The sequence below is a fragment of the Phyllopteryx taeniolatus genome, chromosome 14 (assembly GCF_024500385.1).
Source record: "Phyllopteryx taeniolatus isolate TA_2022b chromosome 14, UOR_Ptae_1.2, whole genome shotgun sequence".
In the NCBI taxonomy this organism is placed as follows: domain Eukaryota; kingdom Metazoa; phylum Chordata; class Actinopteri; order Syngnathiformes; family Syngnathidae; genus Phyllopteryx; species Phyllopteryx taeniolatus.
In genome coordinates this window covers 11,822,286-11,844,605 of record NC_084515.1, presented here as the reverse complement: position 1 = coordinate 11,844,605, position 22,320 = coordinate 11,822,286, and the positions used below count along the sequence as shown (strand labels likewise).

General features: G+C 39.9%; 2 protein-coding genes and 1 long non-coding RNA gene across 4 annotated transcripts in view; 2 read left to right on the top strand and 1 right to left on the bottom strand.

Moving 5' to 3' along the window:
- Positions 1–615: 615 nt before the first annotated feature.
- On the top strand, positions 616–3,971 carry ly97.3 (lymphocyte antigen 97, tandem duplicate 3). Its single transcript, XM_061798383.1, has 4 exons — positions 616–763; positions 2,233–2,309; positions 3,626–3,748; positions 3,841–3,971. The coding sequence occupies exons 2-4, from the start codon at positions 2,261–2,263 to the stop codon at positions 3,948–3,950; spliced, it is 282 nt and encodes a 93-aa protein (XP_061654367.1). The 5' UTR covers positions 616–763; positions 2,233–2,260; the 3' UTR covers positions 3,951–3,971.
- Positions 3,972–15,286: 11,315 nt separating this feature from the next.
- Positions 15,287–18,578, top strand: LOC133489453 (uncharacterized). Its single transcript, XR_009791910.1, has 4 exons — positions 15,287–15,406; positions 15,486–15,556; positions 17,180–17,375; positions 18,385–18,578. It is a non-coding gene; the product is annotated as an uncharacterized LOC133489453 (long non-coding RNA).
- Positions 18,579–21,788: 3,210 nt separating this feature from the next.
- rheb (Ras homolog, mTORC1 binding) overlaps positions 21,789–22,320 on the bottom strand; it is an 18,295-nt gene continuing 17,763 nt past the window's right edge. For both annotated transcript variants that reach the window (XM_061796697.1, XM_061796698.1), the window contains one exon: positions 21,789–22,320. This exon is cut by the window's right edge and continues 31 nt beyond it. In XM_061796697.1, the coding sequence (XP_061652681.1) occupies positions 22,259–22,320 (62 nt within the window). In that variant the 3' untranslated portion in view covers positions 21,789–22,258.

Genomic DNA, 22,320 nt, shown 5'->3' with positions numbered 1-22,320 from the left:
TATGTAAACGCTTGATGGAATGTTTTTAGCATCTTTAAAAAAAAGTCAAATAATGTAAAAGTGGCCCTTGTATCCTTCCATTTTTCTGTATGCAGCCCTCGAAGTACAATTTTGAACACCCCCCGGTTACAACTATTCATACAGTCAATTTTTTTTAACAAAAAATTTGTAATTTGTTATTAACAAATTTTTGCTTTTCACTGCAGGTCTTGATCCGTAGCAGTGGCATCGCTATGCCTAATTTAGGCGGGCCTCAGCCCCCCTTAAATGTTCTTAACCCCCCGCCACCACCAAAAAATGATTTGGTTCTTTGTGGTGAAAAAGTTGGATCAGCACCCCCCACCCGTTCCATAAAACCTAGTGAATGTGTTTAGGGTTCACTGTAATGACGTTTCTATGATACAGTAATTAAAACAAAAATAACAAACGGGACAATCCCAAAGGTGAACGAAAATGGTCTTTTAAGCTATTCCAATAATTGTCTAAGGTTGAAACACAGCAAGCCTTTGACCAACATTCGTGTGTCCTTTGGACACACTAGAAATGTGCTAAATATAGCATAGTGAAAGTCTGACAGACGCACATTTGCTCAAGTGCGGCGGCACAAAAGGGCGAACGTATCTTGCATAAGGCGATACATCGGCATTGACCCCTGACCACAGTGGAACACACGGAGGCGTGGACGGACAAACCCAGCTATAAAAAGAGGCGGCAAGTAAGCGAGGTCATCGTTTTTACTGGCACAGACCCACAAGTCCGCAAGGTATGTGTACTTTAAAGGTACCAGAGTGTTGATTTTTCATGCTAAAGACTTCTATTTGACTTGTCTTTATTACATCGCTTATATTATATTTCCATAAAAACCTATGCTCGAGTATATCTGTCTGTACATCTAACGTTAACTGTCATACAAGTGTAAAAAGATGCCGACCATTGTGTCCAGTAATGTGAATGTGCAAGGAAACATAGCATCTTCTCAAGTTCTCCTAAGGCAGGCATGACAAACCCATTTTTTCACTACGGTTTCGCTCAGAGGGTGACAATTGTGAAAATCATACCTTGCGCTTATCTGTTACCTTGTTCCCCAAGAAAATAACTTGATTCATAATGGAGCCCTAAATGTTATCGGTTTCAAGTTTTATTTTTTGCGGGGGTGTGTGTCTGAGTTTTTTTCTCCTTCGGGTGCAGTGGTTTCTTGAGTCTTTTCTGATTTTTTTTCTCAGATTTTTTTCACAGATAGTATTTATCCTATGACAAAGTGTTTTTTTTTTTTTTTTTTGAAAACAATTGCCAACGTCCTCTTTAAGTATATAATACAACTATTGTTCAATAGTTTTTTTAATTAAAAAAAAGAACAAATTTAAGAAGGGATTTGGTGGAAAAAAACGTTTGAAATATGTGTAAGAATTTAACAAAATTAGCAAATTTTTGTACAGCTTTTCTGCCAAAATAAAAATAATGAATCCCTTTAGTCGGAAAAGGAAGTAAACGCACTATAATGTGCGGGCCGGATCTGGCCCTCAGGCCTTGAGTTTGACACCAGTGTCCTGAGGTAACCAAAACATTAGAAATGGCTCTAAGTGTGATGCAGAGCAGAGACAGAAGTGGCCATTTTATCGTAATGTTGGCCATTTCCAGGTGTCCTGAAAAGACAAAACTTGTTTTAGAGATTTATTTTTTTTTTTCCCCAGTTGCTCTTAATTCAAATTGGAGCCATCTAGACTAGGCAGATGCGTGACACTAAATGGCAGAAAGTTATGGGCGGAGCGTGGCGGCGAAGTTTGACAACTCACCAAAAAACACGAAACTAGAATTAAGGTTAGAGCCAGGGACGTTGAACAGGGGTGGGAAAAGGGGACCGCTGCCCCCAGTCAAATGGCCAAAGTTACCGTAAAATGGCCACTTCAAACGTACACGGCAGACGTCCTGTGTCTTTTCAAGCACAGGTTGTTGCAATTTGTTTTGTGGGTCGATCACGTCCGTTACGCATGACATCACAAATTTCAAATTATGAAGGGAAACTGCCAACTTTGGGGTCGGTCGGTAGTGTTTTATGGCGAGTCATGAAACATCGCCATTGTGCTCTGACCACACACGAAGACGAAAACTCAAATATTTCACACTTTAATGTCACTCATCTGTCGAGTATACGTGGTTCAAAAAGATTCCAAAGGAGCTCCCTGCTGGCATAAATATGGAACATGCAATAATATCTGCTTGTTGCGTCCAAAGGCTGGCTGGCGCTGTGGTGAACATCGCAATGAAGTTGTTGCTGTTGGCTTTAAGCGTCGCGCTGTTATTGGCTGCAGGTGAGCGAGTCGCTCATTTTCCACTGAACAAAAAGCAGTGCACTTGTACTTTTGGATTGATTTTTACGCAAGGCCTAATCCAGGACTTCGGACGTTGAAAGGGTATGTTTATTTTGTGCAGCGTGCAAATTTCACCATCACTAAAGCAGCAAAGTGTGTTGATTTTGTCTTTGTTGCTTCCTGGTGCTCTTTGCTGACATTTTCAAAACGCTCAGGCTTTATTTTGATATGTTTAAACAAGACTTCTAATGGTTTTAAAAGGACTACAAAGCTCACCACCATAACGGATTCTACCTGAGGTATGAAGATAATGTAAACATTTTCATTCGTGGAGGCAGAACTTTACTTCCCACATTGTGTGTAATCTATGCGGCACATGGACGCATCACCAAACACAAACACCCCACAAGTGCATCATAGTGCTTCTACATGTCGGTGCGTAGCACAGCCGTTGCTTGAAAGTGGCTCTGGATCTTCGCCCAACCCATCTGATCATGTCATAGGCTAAGAAACTCTGTGTAGGGGCAGTTATTACATTTGAAACCAGATATTTATACACACTTAAAAAAAAACTATAACTAAAACTAAATAAAAAATGATCTTGTATATTATAATATATTATATTCGAACTAAAACTAATTATAAAAATTGCCTAAAAAAATCCTCTCATTCTGGCATTCAAGCAAATAGAAATCATTTTGGTAATCCTAATTGACCTAAAACAAGTAAAGTTTAGTCTGATTTCATGTCAGACAGTGAGAAAAAAAAAAAGCGAATGTGTCTTTTTATATAGTGTATGTACTGTAAACATCTGGTTTCAACTGTATGTAAATTAGCCCCAATGTTGCCGAACAGGCTCGCTCACAGACACAGTTTACGAAATTTGCAGCGGTACCTTGACTTACGAGTGGCCTGCCTTTTTTTTTCGTATTATAAGCTGTCGATTGGTCGATTATTTTTTTGTTCTTTCTGTTACGAGACGAAATTTTAGCTCCTGGTGAAATGTAAAAGCTTCGAGTAAAATAAATAAATAAATTAAAACTGGCGCAATTAAGGTACTGTAATGCCCTTGCATGTGGGCAAGGACAGGCACAGTAACCAAAGCAATTTCTGACATTATTATTGAACGGGACAAACACAAATACAAAATGACAACACCCGCAAGGAGCTGCTGTAGGCCACAACTCACGCCCAGACGCTCACACTGCACTAACTGGCCAACCTTCCTCCAGTTCTTAACTAGGCCATGCCCCTTAAAGGCAAACATCCAACACAAACACTACAATAAGTACAGTTTTTGTTGTCTTTTTTGTCAGGTGAAGCTCTCAACTGCCATCGCTGCGTTTCCAGAGTGGCCGGCGAGGAGTGCGAGCTCACTGTGGAGACGTGCAGACCCGAGAAAGACGGCTGCGCCGTCGCCAAGTTCCTCCGAGCGCCATGTGAGATCTGTTTGGTCATTTCGGACGGTCCCCATCAACGGGGTGTTTGACATTTGAATTTGAAAATCTTCTTGCTTATCTCTTTTCTCCAGATGGCTTCTACCAGAAGTGCATGGCCATGGAAGACTGCATGATGCTGATGAAGAACAGCTTCATCCGCATCAAATGTTGCCACAGTGACATGTGCAATATTGCTTTTTAATAAAAAAAACAAACAAACAAAGACTCTTTTTATGCTCAAAAACATCTGCAAATGGATTAAGAAAATAACCCTCAAAATGTTCCACCAATTTTACACATGGATGTGATTTGTGATGTTGAATAGACATACATATTAAACAAATAGATTCCTCACCACAAATGCAACGTCAGAATTTTTGGAGAGTCAATTTGACAAAAATTGAAAAGAACGATTTTAATCTTATTAGAATATAATATTTTTTTTAACGAAAAATAGTCTTGTAATTTTACAAGAATCAAGTCATAATATTCAGAAGAAAAAAAATGTCCAGAAATTCATGTTTTAACAAAAAAAGTCTTTGTATGACAGTAAATACTAACTAAATAAAACTATACAAGAAAACAAGTTTTAATATCATAATAACTGATGTAATATTTTGAGAAAAAATGTTTTTTAGGAGAATCAAGTCGTATTATTGATTAGAAGAAAAAGTATTAATGTGCAAAGAATCAAGTTGTAACGAAAATAAAGTCTTAAGACATGCAGTAAACCCTAATTTCAACAAAATCAGGTCGTAACATGGTAAAAAAGTTACAAGAACAAAGTCTTAATATTACAAGAAATATCCTTATCACGAGAAAATTCCTTATTTCAAAATTTACAAAAAAACAGAATATGAGGAAAATCGCAGTTGAACGGGAATAAGGTCTTAATACAAAAAGAGATAAGTCATAATTTCACAATAAAGTTGTGATGGAAAAAAAACATATACACTGAATGATTTTGTTCTATTAAATCATTTGCAATTTTGATATTTATATCAACTATAAAGAATACAATAACAATTGAAAATCATTTATTCGTATTTTTAAAAAAATAAACTATTTTTGTTTACCTCAAGAACTCAAGCATGTGCTGTCTATCTGAGACTCAGCTATTTGTCAACATAGAAGCCATTAAAAGGTCCACTTTCCATAATACATTTGCTTCAAAATGACTCAGACGACACTCGTGTTTCCAATCGTCCGAGTGCCTCACCCATTCAAGGTGTTGTCCGTTTCAAGTGTTTATCTTACTAATAATCGTTAAATGTTAAAAAAAAAACAACAACAAAAAAACAACTCAATGCCTAAACATGATGAGTAAATATGAGCAACTATAAAAGAACAAATGACAAGAAATTGGTACTGAAAACTGCAAATCAACAAGGCACTGCATGTAGCTGGTACTGCAGATTATGGTCGAACTATTTTGCCAAATGAAATTGTATTATATTGAAACTTTTGTGTCGTAACGTTTTGTCTCACAGAACAACATGATGAAGTCGTAGGAACAAACAACCATTCGCACCCACAGTCATACCTACGGGCAATTTAGAGTCTCCAATGAATGCATGTTTTTTGGATGTGTGAGGAAACCGGAGTGCCCGGAGAAAACCCACGCAGGCACGGGGAGAACATGCAAACTCCACACAGGCGGGGCCGGGGACCGAACCCGCGTCCTCAGAACTGTGAGGCTGACGCTCCAACCAGTCGGCCACCGTGCCGCCTATGGTTGAAGTATTAAACCAAATTAAATTGTCGTATATTGAAACTTTTGTGAAGGGTGTGGTCTGTAAAATGTAATGTTTTCTCTCACAGAACAACACGATGAAGTTGCTGCTCTTGGCTTTAAGCTGTGCCCTCCTCTACACAGCCGGTAAACGTTTCTCCGCTACAATTTGATAGAAAATCGAAATTTCAAATCTTTGGTTGTACATTGTGGCTTAAAGTCAGCCATATGACTAGATACATCCCCCCCCCCCCCGATTTGCTCTCTTTTCTCAGGTGAAGCGCTGAGGTGCTATAACTGTGTGCCTGGACCAGGGGGAAGACCATGTGATGTCACTGAGCATGAGTGTGAAGGAGAGGAAAGATTCTGTGGGACTGTCATATCGAGGGGTTGTGAGTTGTTATTATTATTATTTTTATTTCTTTTTTTACATCATCAGCATCAACGTCAGTTTGTGAATCCATTAAAGTACATCAGTCGCTTAGAACGCTCACGGTTGGTTTTGGTTGATCAACTGGAAATTGTACCTAAAATTGCACAGAAACGGTGAAAAGGTTTTACCCCAAGATTCAAATTTACTGTATATTGTGTTCCATTTCCAAGGGTCCACGTGTTAATAATGTTTATGTTACCCCCCCCCCCCCCCCCTTTCTCTGTCAGATCTCCGGCTGCAGGAATGCATGACTATTTCTCGGGTCAATTGGTTTGAACAAATTCCTGAATTTGTCACAGAGTACTGCTCAAGCGACTTGTGCAACATCTGATCATAGCAGGGGGGGAAAACATCACTCATATTCCAGATATCCCTTTCAATCTTTAGACAGACTGATGTGTGTTGATTCTTTCAGTGGTCTATATTTTCCATTTCCCTCCTACGTCACCACTTTTTGTTTGAACCACGACTCTCAAAAATCATCTGTATTACCCTTTCATCTTTGAATCAATAAAATGCATGCTGACATTTCTGACTCTGATTTACTGAACTGATGTGTGTGCGCTAAGACTGTGATCGTGCCGATTTTCACATTTTCACTCAATTTTATAATCTCTGACATCATGAAAACTGTTATTATGTGACCAGCATTGCATTTTTTGACTGTCATTTGTACGTGCGATTGGGGTATAACGGTGATGGGACATGCTATTACATCACTTCATATCAGACTGGGTCACTGTATTATTTTGTATTTGTATTTGAGATTTAGTATCAGGTGGCATAGTGAACGTGTAGCAAACACATCTGCCACACAGTTCAAAGATTCGGGGTTTGAATCAGGGCTCCCCATTTTTGTGTGTGTTTTCTCTGGCTACTTTCCTCCCACATTCCAAAAATTAGGTTCAGTGCAGACTAAATTGTCCATCGGTGTGAATGTGAGTGTGAATGGTTGTTTGAATTGTCTCCATGAGCCCTGCGGATTGGCTGGCAACCAGCTGAGGCTGTAGCTTTTCGTCAGCTCCGGCTCACCCACACCCGTAACCCAAGTGAGGATAAGCGGTACAGAAAATGGATGGATGGATTTTAATATCATGTACAGTATGATTTGAGAAAAAGAAAACATTGTGGCGGCAATGTGTCTTGTAGTCGGGCTCGTCACCGTGCCAAATATCCTGACTTTTTTGCCAACCCCGATCCACCAAGGACACACAATGTGGTATCAGTCATCTTTTGAAGTGTAAAGCTGATTAATGGTGCTAATGGGTGGAGGACTAGTAGATATTTTTAAGGTGACACAATATTACTTTTTCTTTGGAGAGCAACCTTCAGTGTGTCAGCACAAAGGATAGAAACGCCAGCTACCTTAGCCTATCAAATCGCAGGCGCCACCAAAGCGTCCTACACAACCAGTTCTTGCTTGAACTTTGCATGACACTTTCAATATATCGGACTCAGTTTTACTGATTTGTGTGTGATAATACATTCACAGAGCCTATTTTGAAATATCCACTTGGAACTTCATTTTAAAATCTCTCAAATCACGAAAACTGTTATTACTTGCATTTGTTGGGTGTCATTTTAAAATGTGATAAGGACGGAGACACTGTTCAACTTCTTTACATGATGTCAGACAGGGTTCCTGTGTTTCTCTTTTGTATTTTAGTATCAAGTGGCCTAGTCAACAAATCGGAAGCACATCTGCCTCACAGGTTATATATAGCTTACACTCCAAAAACATGCAGCTTAGGTCAATTCAACATTCAATTGTCTGTTGCAGTCGGAATGGTTGTCTCTATGTGCCCCGAGAGGCACATAGAGACCTAGAGCTTTGGTGTGCTCTAGGTCACCGGCACCCGTGACTCGCGTGTGGAAGAAAATGGATGGACGGATTTTAGTATCATATACAGTGTGATTCAAGAAAATGGAAACATTACGAACAATACAATGTTCAGATCGTAGAATCCACCAAGAAAAAACTATGCGCTACCTTCCAACCTCACCGTGTCCTTGGGAAGTGTTACTATTGCTAATAATAATCATTTGGACGGTTGACTAGTACATATTTGAGAACATGCTGGAGTACAAAGGGCGGATGTCTCTTTCAAGGAGTGCGCAACCACAATGATGCGGTCGAATCGCTGGTACTGCCATGTGATGTTTACAGTATCATTTTAACTTGAGAGCGTATTCTCTTCTGTTTATTATTGACAAATGGTGTCAAAAGTGGAATGGTGAGGACATCTGTGGCCTGGATCTTTGGTGTCGCGGTTAATGTCCAATTTTTTTTAACCAAAATGTCTTCTTGTCAAGAAGCACTGCCTGATGATATGAAGATACTTTTTCCATCAACATCGTCAAGGCAAATAATGCATCTGTGGTCCTCTTTCTAGGCACAAAACCATACTGTTGCTCGCAAATACTCATTTCGGTCCTGAGTCTAGCCTCCACTACTCTTTCCCGTAACTCCATTGTGTGGCTCACCAACTTTATTCCTTTATTCCGATCCTTTTGATCGCCTTTTAATTGATTATTGTTCATATTTATGATCATCTATACCATGGGACACTACAAAACCCTACCGGGTACTTCCAACCTCAACCTTTTTGAAAAATGAAGACGATGGCGCCAAGACAATAGAATTGGGATTGGCCCATTAAAATGTTAGGGTTTAAAGCCAAGGTTAAGGTGTCAAGGTAGGGTTTCAAGCCAAGGTTCAGCTGTCAAGGTAGGGTTTCAACCCAGGGTTAGGGTTTCAAGTTAATGTTTTGAACCAGGGTGAGGGCTTCAGTTTGGGTTTCAAAGCAGGATTATGATTTGGAAAAGAGCAAAGATTTCAAATTAGGGTTTCAAAACCGGGTTAGGCTTTGAAATTAGGATTCTAAACCAGGGTTAGGGTTTTAAAGTTACGTTTTCAAGTCAAGATTACTGTTCCATGATTTTTTGTCTCAGATTTTTAGTTTTAAAAAAAAAATTCCATAAATGTGTGTTTTACTCGGTGGAATGCTGGACGACTGGTTAGCAAATCTGCCTCGCAGTACTGAGGACCAGGGTTCAAAGCCAGCCCCGCCTGTGCGGAGTTTGCATGTTCTCCCCGTACCTGCGTGGGTTTTCTCCAGGCTTTCCGGTTTCCTCCCACATCCCCAAAAAAACGCATGGTAGGTTAATTGAAGACTAAATTGCCCGCAGGTATGAATGTGAGTGCGAATGTTTTTTTTGGTTTATTTGTGCTGGCGACCAGTTGAGGGTGTAACCCACCTCTCGCCCCGAGTCACCTGGGATAGGCTCCAGCATGCCCACGACCCAAGTGAGGATAAGTGGTGTGGAAAATGAATGAATGAATGTGTTTTACTCTTTTTTCTGTGTTATCTGTTTTTCTAAGTTTTTAAATTTTGTCCTTAAGCTGTAGAGTGCCTTATGTGTCATTATTATTATTATTATTATTTTTTTTTTTTAGATTTGGGCAGGGACTATTGAAGTTGACGCACATGATTTGCTTTCGCGAGCCACATAAAATGATGTGGGCCAGATGTGGTCGCCGAGCCTTGAGTTTGACACCTGTGTGAAGGGCTTTTGAGTTTTGACGCAAGAAATTTTGAATCGCCAGCATGGCGAACGTGGGCAATATTCGCTTCGCCAAATCCAGTTTCTAGTAGGCATTGGCGAGGTGGCCAACGGGCAGCGCGAACCCTGCTAACCTAGTAGATCGGGGTTCAAATCGTGTTGAGGGTACTCCTCTTCAGTATTACGTGACAAATGGTGTCAGAAGTGGGGCCATCGATGGCCTAGTTCTTGTTTTGATCAGTGGGAAGTTTCTTAACCCAGAAGATCTATGTTCAAATTCAGATTAAAATCCTCTTCAGAATTACTGAATGTGACCAATGGTGTCAGAAGTGGGATGGTTACATGCTGCCTGCCCAGTTAGAAGAACCCTTAGGGCATGTGTACCCTGAGTATTTGTCCCTGGAGATGGGTGAGGCAGTTGGATGACAACTCTATCATCAACTTTTGAAGTGTAAATCTCACGAATAATTATTATCTGGAATGATGACAAATCAATATTTGCCAAAGGAGGACACCTCCTTTCAGGTGACACCTCCACAAATGGAAATGTTCAGTGGTTGTGTAAAGATGATGAATCAATAAAGGATGCTACAAAAAAGTGACCGATAATAAACTCCTATCATTCAACGGCACAAACCGAAACCCCCAAGTTAACAAGATATGTGGACATATTTTCATAAGTGTTACTTTATTTATTTATCTTGTTGCAAAAAAAATATATAAAATAAAATGTCAAAATATACATAAACACCATAAACGAAACACATGTCTGTGACAGGTGGCTGCCGCTCAATAGGTAGAGCCGGTTGTGCAGTGACCATTTTACATTGTCTTAAGCTCTACCGGTGATTATTAAATTTGTATTGTTGATTGTTTCAGGAAGCTCTGATTAGTTTCAAAATTATTTATGCATTTGCTTTACGTTTTATGGATATTTAATACTTGTCTTTGTACATATTAACTTATTTTAAGATAGCCAAATGATTCAATTTGTTGCTGCACATTACTGTTGTTCTTGTACTATATTTGCACAGTGATGTTGCAGATTTTTAAGAAGAATCACCTTTATTGTCATGAACATGCATGCATGCACACAAAATTTGCTCTCTGTGTCTTCCTCAAGCACACCACAGACACGAGTCCAGGGGATGTTGGCGGATGGTCCAGTCAGGGTCTTGAACCTAGGTCCCCCGCAATGGCAGGTAATGATTTTAACCATTGGGCCACGGCTGATTCGATAAAACCTAAAATATTAAACCAGACAAAACTTGTACAGTGGCTGTGGAATACCGGATTTGTTTTTGGTACGTTTACATTATGGTTCAAATTAATTAATGAATTAAAAAAATATATAGACCATTCAGCTCATTTATTCATCATGTTATACTGTATGTACATTGTACATCTAATAGTGTCTTAAATGTCACTTACAGACGCTCCTCTCCTTTTTGGCAATGTTTTTCACAGGTAAAGCAGTGCGTCCGTCTGCAACAAATGTCTGTGCAGTAAACAAATAGTGGACAAATTTGTTCCGGGCGGCGCAAGTATGCTTTTATTATTAACTTTTTGGGTGCAAGTGGCATCAAGGTGTCAAGTCTTTTGCCTTTGTGCGGTGAAAACAGCCACGACACTGAATTGGGGAATCGTCATGTCGTCCCGCCAATTGAGGGTGACACTGAAAAACACTAGGGGGAAGGAGAGATCCCACTTTTTCCATCTTATTTTGACAGTCATAAATTATTTCACTTTGAATTTTCTCAAACACATCATACAGTTGGACCGAGGCGTCAAACTCGAGGCTTGCACGCCAGATCCGGCCCGCCGTGCCATTTTGTGGCCTGCGAAGTTGCCTTTCAAAACTAGCCGTAAAAATAATAACCAAATGCATTGGCAAATATGGCAGCACGGTGGACGACTGGTTGGAGCGTCAGCCCCACAGTTCTGAGGACCGGGGTTCAATCCCCGGCCCCGCATGTGTGGAGTTTGCATGCTTTCCCCGTGCCTGCGTGGGTTTTCTCCGGGCACTCCGGTTTCATCCCACTTTCCAAAAACATGCATGGTAGGTTCATTGAAAACTAAACTGCCCGTAGGTGTGAATGTGAGTGCGAATAGTTGTTTGTTTCTATGTGCCCTGCGATTGGCTGGCAACCAGTTCAGGGTGTACCCCGCCTCCTGCCGATGACAGCTGGGATAGGCTCCAGAAAATGGATGGATGGATTGGCAAATATGTAATGGGATAGGACAATTATTAGGGATCTCACAAAAAAAATATGAGGGAAGGGAAAGAAATGTAAATGCCACACGTTCAAGGCCCACACAGCAATTCCGTAAACAAATACAGTGCAGCTCAGCATCTGGCTGGTCATATTTAAAAACAAAAAAAGAAAGAAAAAAGCTTCTCCCGGGCTCTTCATTTGGAGCCAAAGCATTACTAATGGTTTTATAACATAAATCAGACTTGCCCAACTGTCACTGTTACGCTTGTCTGCACCATTCATTTCCTACATACAAGACAAACAATTAATGTTGCGCTTTCTTAAAAAGAAAAGATTTGAGTCCTAAAACAAGTCCTAAATCTCAACACATACCAAACCAAATCTATATTTCAGAAATCTGAATATCACAACTTTTTTTTTTGCTTGTTAAAATATTACTTTATTCTCTGACTTCAAACACCCAATTTGAATTGGTGTTTGAATTCCTGGAAGTTGAAACCTGAATTCTACTTTGAAACCCTAACACTCATTGATCTTCTCATGGACCTTCAACTTCTGTCATAGCATTCCATTTGTGACACCATTTGTCACTGATAATAGTTTTTTTTTCTCCAGCTGATTAATGAGTGCAGAATTGTGTTGACACACTTCTTCAAAAATACGTCTTTTGCCCTCTATGATATTCCGCAATATGTACCGTATTTTCACGACCATAAGGCGCACCGTGCTAAAAGGCGCAGTCTCAGTTACGTGGTCTATTTCTGTCTTTAACACATACATAAGGCGCACCGTATTATTGGGCGTAGGCATAGTAAAACATCCATCCATCCATCCATTTTCTGAGCCGCTTCTCCCCACTAGGGTCGCGGGCGTGCTGGAGCCTATCCCAGCTGTCATCGGGCAGGAGGCGGGGTACACCCTGAACTGGTTGCCAGCCAATCGCAGGGCACATAGAAACAAACAACCATTCGCACTCACATTCACACCTACGGGCAATTTAGAGTTGTCAATTAACCTACCATGCATGTTGTTGGGATGTGGGAGGAAACCGGAGTGCCCGGAGAAAACCCACGCGGGCACGTGGAGAACAAGCAAACTCCATACGCTATCTTAAAACATGCGGTAGCATGCATACACAATGTTTTCAAAAAGGCAGCGGGAGCTAAACTGAGTTCGGTTGTACTTTATTGAAGTATTTAACAATGTATTCACGTTATTTTTGGATCAATCCTCATCCACAAATCCATCAAAGTCCTCATCTTCTGTATCCGAAATGAACAGCTGGGCAAGTTCTCCATCAAACACGGCAGGTTCGAGTCAGTCTCGTTGCCGTGCGGCTCCTCAGAAATGATGCCGGCTTTTACGAAAGCTCGAACAACAGTGCAAGCAGACACGTTAGCCCAAGCATCCACAATCCATTCGCAAATTGTGGTGTACAAATACAGTATGTACTAAAGTAATTTTTTGTGTGTGTGTGTGTGTGTGTGAAATTCACACTTCACAAAGAAAAGCCGAGTTGGAATGTTATGTTGTTGATGGTGGATTAGGTCTTAAAAATGTTTTTAATGATTCGAATAGAAACATTCGCAAAACTCAAACAAGATATAACCACTGTGTGCTTTTGTTTTTGTTTTTTTTACTGAAAAACAATTTCAACAAAGGTCCTCAAGGTTTCCAGCTTTGAGGTCCACGTCTCGACTGATATGATGTATGTGTGACTGAACAGACAGTGATGAGGTCCGATGGAATACAGCTTGTGTATGCATTCTGGATACCATGTTGGGTGTTGATTTTTATTCATTTTTTAAATCCAGTCGACCCAGAACCAAGTTAAGATCCAGTTTTAGGGTATTACTCCATGGAGTTCTGTAACAAATGGCGGCTTGGTTGTTTTTAATGTATATGTTTTTAGTGGTTGGAAGGACCTTTGGGACAGATGAACTTGTTGTCAGAAGTGGGACAGTTTGTGACCAAAATAGGTTCAAATCTAGGTTAAGCGTACTACTCCTCAGTTTTCATGACAAGCAATGACAGACGTGGGGCCGTGTATGATCTGGCTCTTGTTTCGATAGGTGGGAAGTTTCTTAACAAATGGTTCAAATCCAGGTTGAGTGTACAGCTCCTCAGCTTCAGAAGTCCGGAGGCTCGAGAGCAGGGGTATCAAACTCATTTTTGTCACGGGCCACATTTTAGTTATGGCTTCCCTCGGAGGACCGTTATGACTGTGAACCCATATAAAATATTGTCTCATATAATGACATATACACAACAGGTTGATGGATAACTAGTTTTAAAATCAGAAGTCAATAAAAAATGTTCAACAATTATTACATTTATTTCAAAAAGGTGACTGGTAACAAAATGCAATATCGCAACATTATACCAGTAAAGACATCAATTTTGGTATTTTCACAAGAAATATGAAGTCGACACACATGATTTGCTTTCACGGGCCGCATAAAATGATGTTGCGGGCCGGATCTGGTCCCCGGGCCACCAGTTTGACACCTGTGCTCGGGAGCATTTTCTAATCGGGCTCCAGTACTCTGGAATGCCCTACCTGTGGATTTTAAAGCTGCTACCTCAGTAAAAATGTTTAAATCTCGACTTAAGACTTAGTTTTACACTTTGGCATTGAGTTAAGATGCACGCTGGCCTGTTTTACTGCCGCTTCTCCTCTGACCTCCCCCAGCCTCTACTGCTTGGAGAGGGGCCAAGTGACAATGACCGACTCGCATGCTGTTCCTGTCTGGATTCTGCACCAAACAACTGCGACAAGTTCTGAGGTGGACCACTTCCCTGGATGTGCTGTTGTGGAGGATTCTGCTCCAAACGACTGGGCCAGCCTGGTCATCCTGAAAGAGAGATCCTTCCATCTGCGATCCCCTCTCAAGGGACGTGCTTCGATCAACCCTCGAGGATCAAATCAAGACCTGACAAGTTCAAGTCTGCTTTGTCGAAATGGCTTTCCTGTGTCTCTGTCTCTCTCATTTTCTACTCTTGTAGTCTTGAATCTGCTTGAGGTTTCTTCCCAAGAGGGAGTTTTCCTTGCCTCCGTCGCCTAGTGCTTGCTCATGTGGGGTTCAGTTGGTCTTTTAATGAGTGAGGCGTCTGATCTTTGACCCGCTCCATGTGTCAAGTGCCCTGAGACAACTTCTGTTGTGATTTGGGACTATATAGATAAAATTCAATTGAATTGAATGATAAATTGCGTCAGAAGTGGGGCCATCCATGGCCTAGTTCTTGTTTTGATAAGTGAATAGTTTCTTTACACAGTTGATCTAGGTTTAAATGCAAATTAAGGTTCTCCTTTGAATTATTTGACAAATGGTGTCAGAAGTGGGATGGTTACATGCTGCTCGCGCACTTGGAAGGACCCTTGGGGCACGGGAATCTTTAGTGTTGGACCCTCGAGATGGGTGAGGCAATTGGATGATCGGAATGGAAATCTGGCAACAACACACAATTCCGTAGCCTCTAACTTCAACTTTTGATGTGTAAATTTCACTAATAATAATTATCTGGATGGATGACAGGTACATATTTGATAAGACGCTGGAGGACAAATGGCGGCCGCATTTTTCAGGTGGAATCCTACTTTGAAAGCATTCAGTGGATATGTTAACACGATGAGTGAATAAGAGCTGCTATAAAAAGGGACTGATAACACAACAGCATTGAACAGCACAAAGCGAAACTTCCAAGTGAACAAGGTATGTCGACGTTTTTTGTGGTTGTGTTTTCAAAAGTGTGGCTTTATTTATCTTGTTGAAAAGCAAATGTATGTCACAGGCTACTCGTGTTGAACAGCAAAATGAAGTTGGTGCTCTTGGGTTTAAGCATTCTCCTGCTCCTGACAGCTGGTGAGTGTGTATCTTTCACTGGACATCAGAGCTTGAGGAAGAACAAAGTAATACAAGAAAAAGTTAAACGTTAGGACTACGGTAGTTTATTTTGAATGACTTTTTACTAAAGCTTTTAGTCATTTTTACATTATAGGTTTAAGACTTAATTATTGCATTGTGTCATCTTGTTTCAGGAACCTTGGTTGAGTTTCATCATTATTTAAGTATTTGCTTGATGTTACATTATTTGATACTCTGTTTTTGCACGTTAAATTATTTTACACATTGCTGGACTTAACTCTTGTTCCTGCACTATTATTTGCAGTGCTCTTGAAGGTTTTTTTTTCCAATCAAAAATAATAAACCTGAAAACACTTTCACAGTGAATGCAAAGTTAAATGCTTGTCGCATTTAACTTTGAAATCATTATGCATTTGATATTTTTCTTCGATTTTCCGATATAGTCAGTGGAAACGATAGCATAATTTTCAAATCATCAACCGTTAGTATACTTCCAATGTTTTTGAAGGAGGCAGCTTTTGGAGCCTCTTCAAACATTCTGCAAAGAAATTCAAGCAGAAACTCTCCAAAGGATCAATGGATGCAAGAATTGTGAAGCTGCTATCAAATAAGAGGTTCTAAGTAAAATGTGACTTGACCTAAGTCATTATGATGTTTTGAAACTGTTGAGTGTAATAATTTGGAACAGTGCATTAAGTTTTGTTCCCCCCCCCCCCCCCCCCCCCCCAAAAAAAGTGGTTTGTTTTATAAAATTCTAATTATACTCTAACTGTTGATAACTTCAAAATAATGCTGACTGTCATTTGCATCGACTATTTAATAAAATCAAAGAAAAATATCATTTGCATAATATTTTTGGAATGCGGTCAAGTCGGTTGGCCTGGATAAGTGATTCTTAAACCGTGCTCCTCTAGGGGTACACGAAAGAATCACTACCTAAGTACATTTCAGTTGTATTTAACTTTTAAGTTTAATAAATGTACATTTAATCATTTAAGAACTGTTTGTTTAAAACTTCCATTCATCCATCCATTTTCTGAGCCGCTTCTCCTCACTCGGGTCGCGGGCGTGCTGGAGCCTATCCCGGCTATCATCGGGCCGGAGGCGGGGTACACCCTGAACTGGTTGCCAGCCAATCGCAGGGCACATACAAACAAACAACCATTCACACTCACATGCATTTAGAGCCTCCAATTCTTGCATGTTTTTGAGATGTGGGAGGAAACCGGGAGAAAACCCACGCAGGCACGGGGAGAACATGCAAACTCCACACAGGCGGGGCCGGGGATTGAACCCCGCTCCTCAGAACTGTGAGGCTGACGCTCTAACCAGTCGTCCACCGTGCCGCCTGTTTAAAACTTATTTAGATACAATTTTCATTTAACTTTGATGTGCAATACAATTTAATTTAATCATTACTATTATCTTTTTATTTTTCTCTTTATTTTTATATATTAATAAACTTGCTTTGCTTTGAACTAAATCAAAAATATAATCTGAGTAAAAGGTTTACTGCAGCCGTCATAAATCAGTTATTTTTAAAAGTGGGTTTAACAGTATTGTTTTTGGTGTATGTGGCTGACATCGACTAAATAATATATTATTTTTTTTATTCTTTAGGCACATATGCCTCATCTCTTAATGAAGACCGAGAGCTCCGTTACAGGCCTCCCTGGATTGGCAACCCCCCACCCCATGGTCTCATAAATGATGACCACAGTAACTTCCTTGGCCAGTCCGCCGGCCAAAGGCATTCTGCCCGCAGGAGGATCCATCCTGACCCTGAGGATTAGCCACGAGAACCAGTATACGCCCAGTCAGTAGTCTTCATTTATGTGTGGTACAAATGCATGTATCCTGTGTCACACAGCTTTTAAATGACATACTGTATGGGCCCTTCCACCGAATCGCTGCCATTTGCGCCCCCGCGAACGATAGAAAGTTTTCTTTAAAATACCTTTTTATTAGGTCAAATGTCCCGATAATATTGTATATTTAATAAATACAATTTAAGATTATTTTAAATGATCTTGAAGACTGGAAGACCTTTGTTGCCTGTCCCTGCTACCTAAAATTAGACTTTACCATGAAATAGAATTTAAATCCTTTTGAGATGTTAATTTTGTTTCACATTTGCTACGTGAGTTACTCTTTATCCCAATGACACATTTATTAAAACACAAAACAAAAAAAGTATTTCATTCAAATTCCCACTTTTGTCATGTTCCTTGTTTTTCACTCAATAATGTTAACCGAACACATTTTGGAAACATTTGGAATATTCCACAAGGCATACAGCCCACAGGATGTTGCATCATTCAGATCCTCTGCAGTCCATGAAAAGTACAAAAGTAATTTCATTCATATATTTGATGATCTTTCAACTATGACTGGGAGATTGTAATCAAGTCTTGGCTCGGTCCTGTTACCTCAATCATTATTGATATTTGAATTTATAAAACTTTTTTTTCGTGAATCACTGTAAGGTACTTAATGTCATCATGCTATTAGCATGAATGCCATGTGGCTATATTTCATGTATTTGCACATTCTACGCTGACAACTCACCTCTGTTACTTAGTCCTGTTACTCAGATGAGTTTCAATACTATAAAATGACAAATTAAGTTGCTTGAGATGGGCCAGTACACATTTTGAGTTGCTTAATGTGGTAGAACTCGTTTCAGATGAATTCTATGTAATACTGCATTGAAAGAGTTAATGTCATTTAAAAGCTTTGTAACAGGCAATGTCATTTACAATATACTGTAAGGTTTACCCATCGATGTAATAGGAAGTCTGAAAGTCTGTTACTTTCTTCGACAGGAGCGCCAAAGCGGCAGGAGTGCATCAAGTCTGAAATACTCTACCAAAAAAAATCTGACTACAAATTCATGTAATTTTGTTCGAGCTGACCCCGACCCATCTAAAATGAGTCTGCGACCCACTTTTGTGCCCCGAACCACCAGTTGAGAATCCCTACTTTGCAAAGCATTGAAAAAATAAATGGAAAAAAAACATTCAAGTGACTTTGGAATCCTTTTTTGTTGGTGGTGTTAAACATGAATGGATGCTGACCTCCTATATCATGTGTATTCAGGGTATTTGCAGGTTTAAGACTTGACCACTAGGAGTGTATGATATGAGCTTGTTATTATATCACAAAATTATGAATCAAACTTCCTTTCATTTATTATTCGTATGATAATCTATACAATGGTACACTATAAAAACTTGCTTCCAACCGCCACCGTTTTGGAAAATGAAGCCGGTGCTGTCAAGACAATGTTAGGGTTTCAAATTATGGTTTCAAACCAGGATTAAGGTTTCAAGGTGGGGTTTCAAGACAGGGTTCGAGTTTTTAATAAAGGTTAAAGTTTCTAATTTGGATTTCAAACCAGGATTAGGGTTTCAAGGTAGTGTTTTGGTTGTTGTTTTTGAGTGCTTCAGTTTTGGTTTTCAAGCCAGAATTTTCAAGCTAGGGTTGGGGTTAGCATTTCAAATTATGGTCTCAAATTACAACCCCAATTCCAATGAAGTTGGGACGTTGTGTTAAACATAAATAAAAACAGAATACGCTGATTTGCAAATCATGTTCAACCTATATTTAATTGAAGACACTACAAAGACAAGATATTTCATGTTCAAACTGATAAACTTTATTGTTTTTAGCAAATAATCATTAACTTGGAATTTTATGGCTGCAACACGTTTCAAAGCTGGGACTGGTGGCAAAAAAAGACTGAGAAAGTTGAGGAATGCTCATCAAACACCTGTTTGGAACATCCCACGGATCAACAGGCTACTTGGGAACAGGTGGGTGCCATGATTGGGTATTAAAGGATCCCTGAATTGCTCAGTCATTCACAAGCAAAGATGGGGTGAGGATCACCTCTTTGTGAACAAGTGCGTGAGAAAATAGTCGAACAGTTTAAGGACAATGTTCCTCAACGTACATCCATCCATCCATTTTCTGAGCCGCTTATCCTCACAAGGGTCACGGGAGTGCTGGAACCTATCCCAGCTATCATCGGGCAGGAGGCGGGGTCCACCCTGAACCGGTTGCCAGCCAATCACAGGGCACATAGAAACAAACAACCATCCGCACTCACATTCACGCCTACGGGAAATTTAGAGTCTTCAATTGCAAGGAATTTAGGGATTTCATCATCTACGGTCCATATCATCATCATCAAAAGGTTCAGAGAATCACTGCATGTAAGCGGCAAGGCCGAAAACCAACATTGAATGCCTGTGACCTTCGATCCCTCAGACGGCACTGCATCAAAAACCGACATCAATGTGTAAAGGATATCACTACATGGGCTCAGGAACACTTCAGAAAAACAATGTCAGTAAATACAGTTCGGCGCTACATCCATAAGTGCAACTTGAAACTCTACTATGCAAAGCAAAAGGCATTTATTAACAACACCCAGAAATGCCGCCGGCTTCTCTGGGCCCGAGCTCATCTAAGATGGACTGATGCAAAGTGAAAAAGTGTTCTGTGTTCCGACAAGTCCACATTTCAAGTTGTTTTTGGAAATTGTGGACGTTGTGTCCTCCGGGCCAAAGAGGAAAAGAATCATCCGGACTGTTATGGACACAAAGTTCAATAGCCAGCATCTGTGATGGTTTGGGGCTGTGTTAGTGCCAATGGCATGGGTAACTTACACATCTGTGAAGGCACCATTAATGCTGAAAAGTACATACAGGTTTTGCAGAAACATATGCTGCCATCCAAGCAACGTCTTTTTCATGGACTGACCTGGTTATTTCAGCAAGACAATGCCAACCCACATTCTGCACGTGGTACAACAGCGTGGCTTCGTAGTAAAAGAGTCCGGGTACTAGACTGGCCTGCCTGAAGTCCAGACCTGTCGACCACTGAAAATGTGTGGCACATTATGAAGCGTAAAATACGACAACGGAGACACCGGACTGACATTCAAGCAAGAATGGGAAAAAATTCCACCTAAAAAGCTTCAACAATTAGTGTCCCCAGTTCCCAAACGTTTATTGAATGTTGTTAAAAGAAAAGGTGATGTAACACAGGGGTAAACATGACCCTGTCCCAGCTTTTTTGGAACGTGTTCAGCCATAAAATTCTAAGTTATTGATTATTTTCTAAAAACAATCAAGTTTATCAGTTTGAACATTAAATATTTTGTGTGTAGTGTATTAAATTAAATATAGGTTGAACATGATTTGCAAATCATTGTATTCTGTTTTTATGTTTATGTGTGTTATGTTTAACAGAACATTGGAATTGGGGGTTGTAATTTGAGACCATAATTTGAAATGCTAACCCTTGTTTAAAACCCTAAGCCTGGCTTGAAAACTTAAATTGCTAGCTTAACCCTTTTGCAAAATATAATTCTGGCTTGAAAACCAAACTGAAGCACTAAAAAAAAACAAAAAAAAAACACTACCTTGAAACCCTAACCTTGGTTTGAAATCCAAATTAGAAACTTTAACCTTTATTTAAAACCCTAACCCTGTCTTGAAACCCCACCTTGAAACCTTAATCCTGCTTTGAAACCATAATTTGGAACCCTAACATTGTCTTGACAGCACCGGCTTCATTTTCCAAAACGGTTGAGGTTGGAGGCAAGTTTTTATAGTGTATGATTGTATAGATTATCATATGAATAATAAATGAAAGGCAGTTTGATTCATAATTTCGTGATATAATAACAAGCTCATATCATACACTCCTAGTGGTCAAGTCTTAAACCTGCAAATACCCTGAATACACATGATATAGGAGGTCAGCATCCAACAAAGGATTCCAAAGTCACTTGAATGTTTTTTTTCCATTTATTTTTTCAATGCTTTGCAAAGTAGGGATTCTCAACTGGTGGTTCGGGGCACAAAAGTGGGTTGCAGACTCATTTTATATCGGTCTAAGTTAATGATTATTTGCTAAAAACAATAAAGTTTATCAGTTTGAACATTCAATATTTTGTCTTTCCAGTTATTCAATTAAATATAGGTTGAACATTATTTGCAAATCATTGTATTCTGTTTTTATTTATGTTTAACAACGTCCCAACTTCATTGGAATTGGGGTTGTAGCATTAGGGCTTCAAATTAAGGTTTCAAGCAAAGTTTTGGGCTTCAAGGTAGGATTTCAAGCCAATGTTGGGTTTTCAAAAAAGGTTAGTGTTTCAAATTAGACCTTTGAATGTCTGACTTTTTGAATGAAAAAAAGAAAAAGAGCTGGCAAGCGCTTTTTACATAACCACTTTTGGCTTTAATGATTACAATCCAAAACATTTGTACATTTTCAACTTTAGAAAATGGATGACATTTTTTGTTTGTTTACTACTATTTGGCTGACACTTACTGCTATATGGAAACAAAATAAATGTACCAGAAGAAACGTCTTTATCTAGTTATTATTATCATGACCACATGGTGGGGAAAACGCTTGTTTTGATACACGGTTTGGGATTAAATTCATGAGCGCCACTCGTCCTGTTTCCACACCAAGCACACCAAAAGGAAAACATGGATGACAATACTGATAAATAACAGGATCCAGGGCCATGGAGGATATTCAGGTGGAAAAGTGGCGTTAGGTAGCCTTCAAGTAAAACGGGATATCCCAGTGCAGTTGTCCTGTGTGCACGTGTGTGAGTGAGTGAGTGTGCGTGCGTGTGTGTGTGTGTGTAGCCCCGTTGGTTGTGGACTCCCCCTACATGACAGAGCAGGACGTCTTGCCGGGCTGTGCGCCGCCGTCCATCTTCTCCGCCTCCA

Bases quoted from the DNA above. Each gene is read 5' to 3' on its own strand.
- ly97.3 (XM_061798383.1), top strand. From the start codon at position 2,261: ATGAAGTTGTTGCTGTTGGCTTTAAGCGTCGCGCTGTTATTGGCTGCA. The intron at 2,310-3,625 runs GTGAGCGAGTCG...CTTTTTTGTCAG, and splicing joins CGCGCTGTTATTGGCTGCAG to GTGAAGCTCTCAACTGCCAT. The intron at 3,749-3,840 runs GTGAGATCTGTT...TCTTTTCTCCAG, and splicing joins CAAGTTCCTCCGAGCGCCAT to ATGGCTTCTACCAGAAGTGC.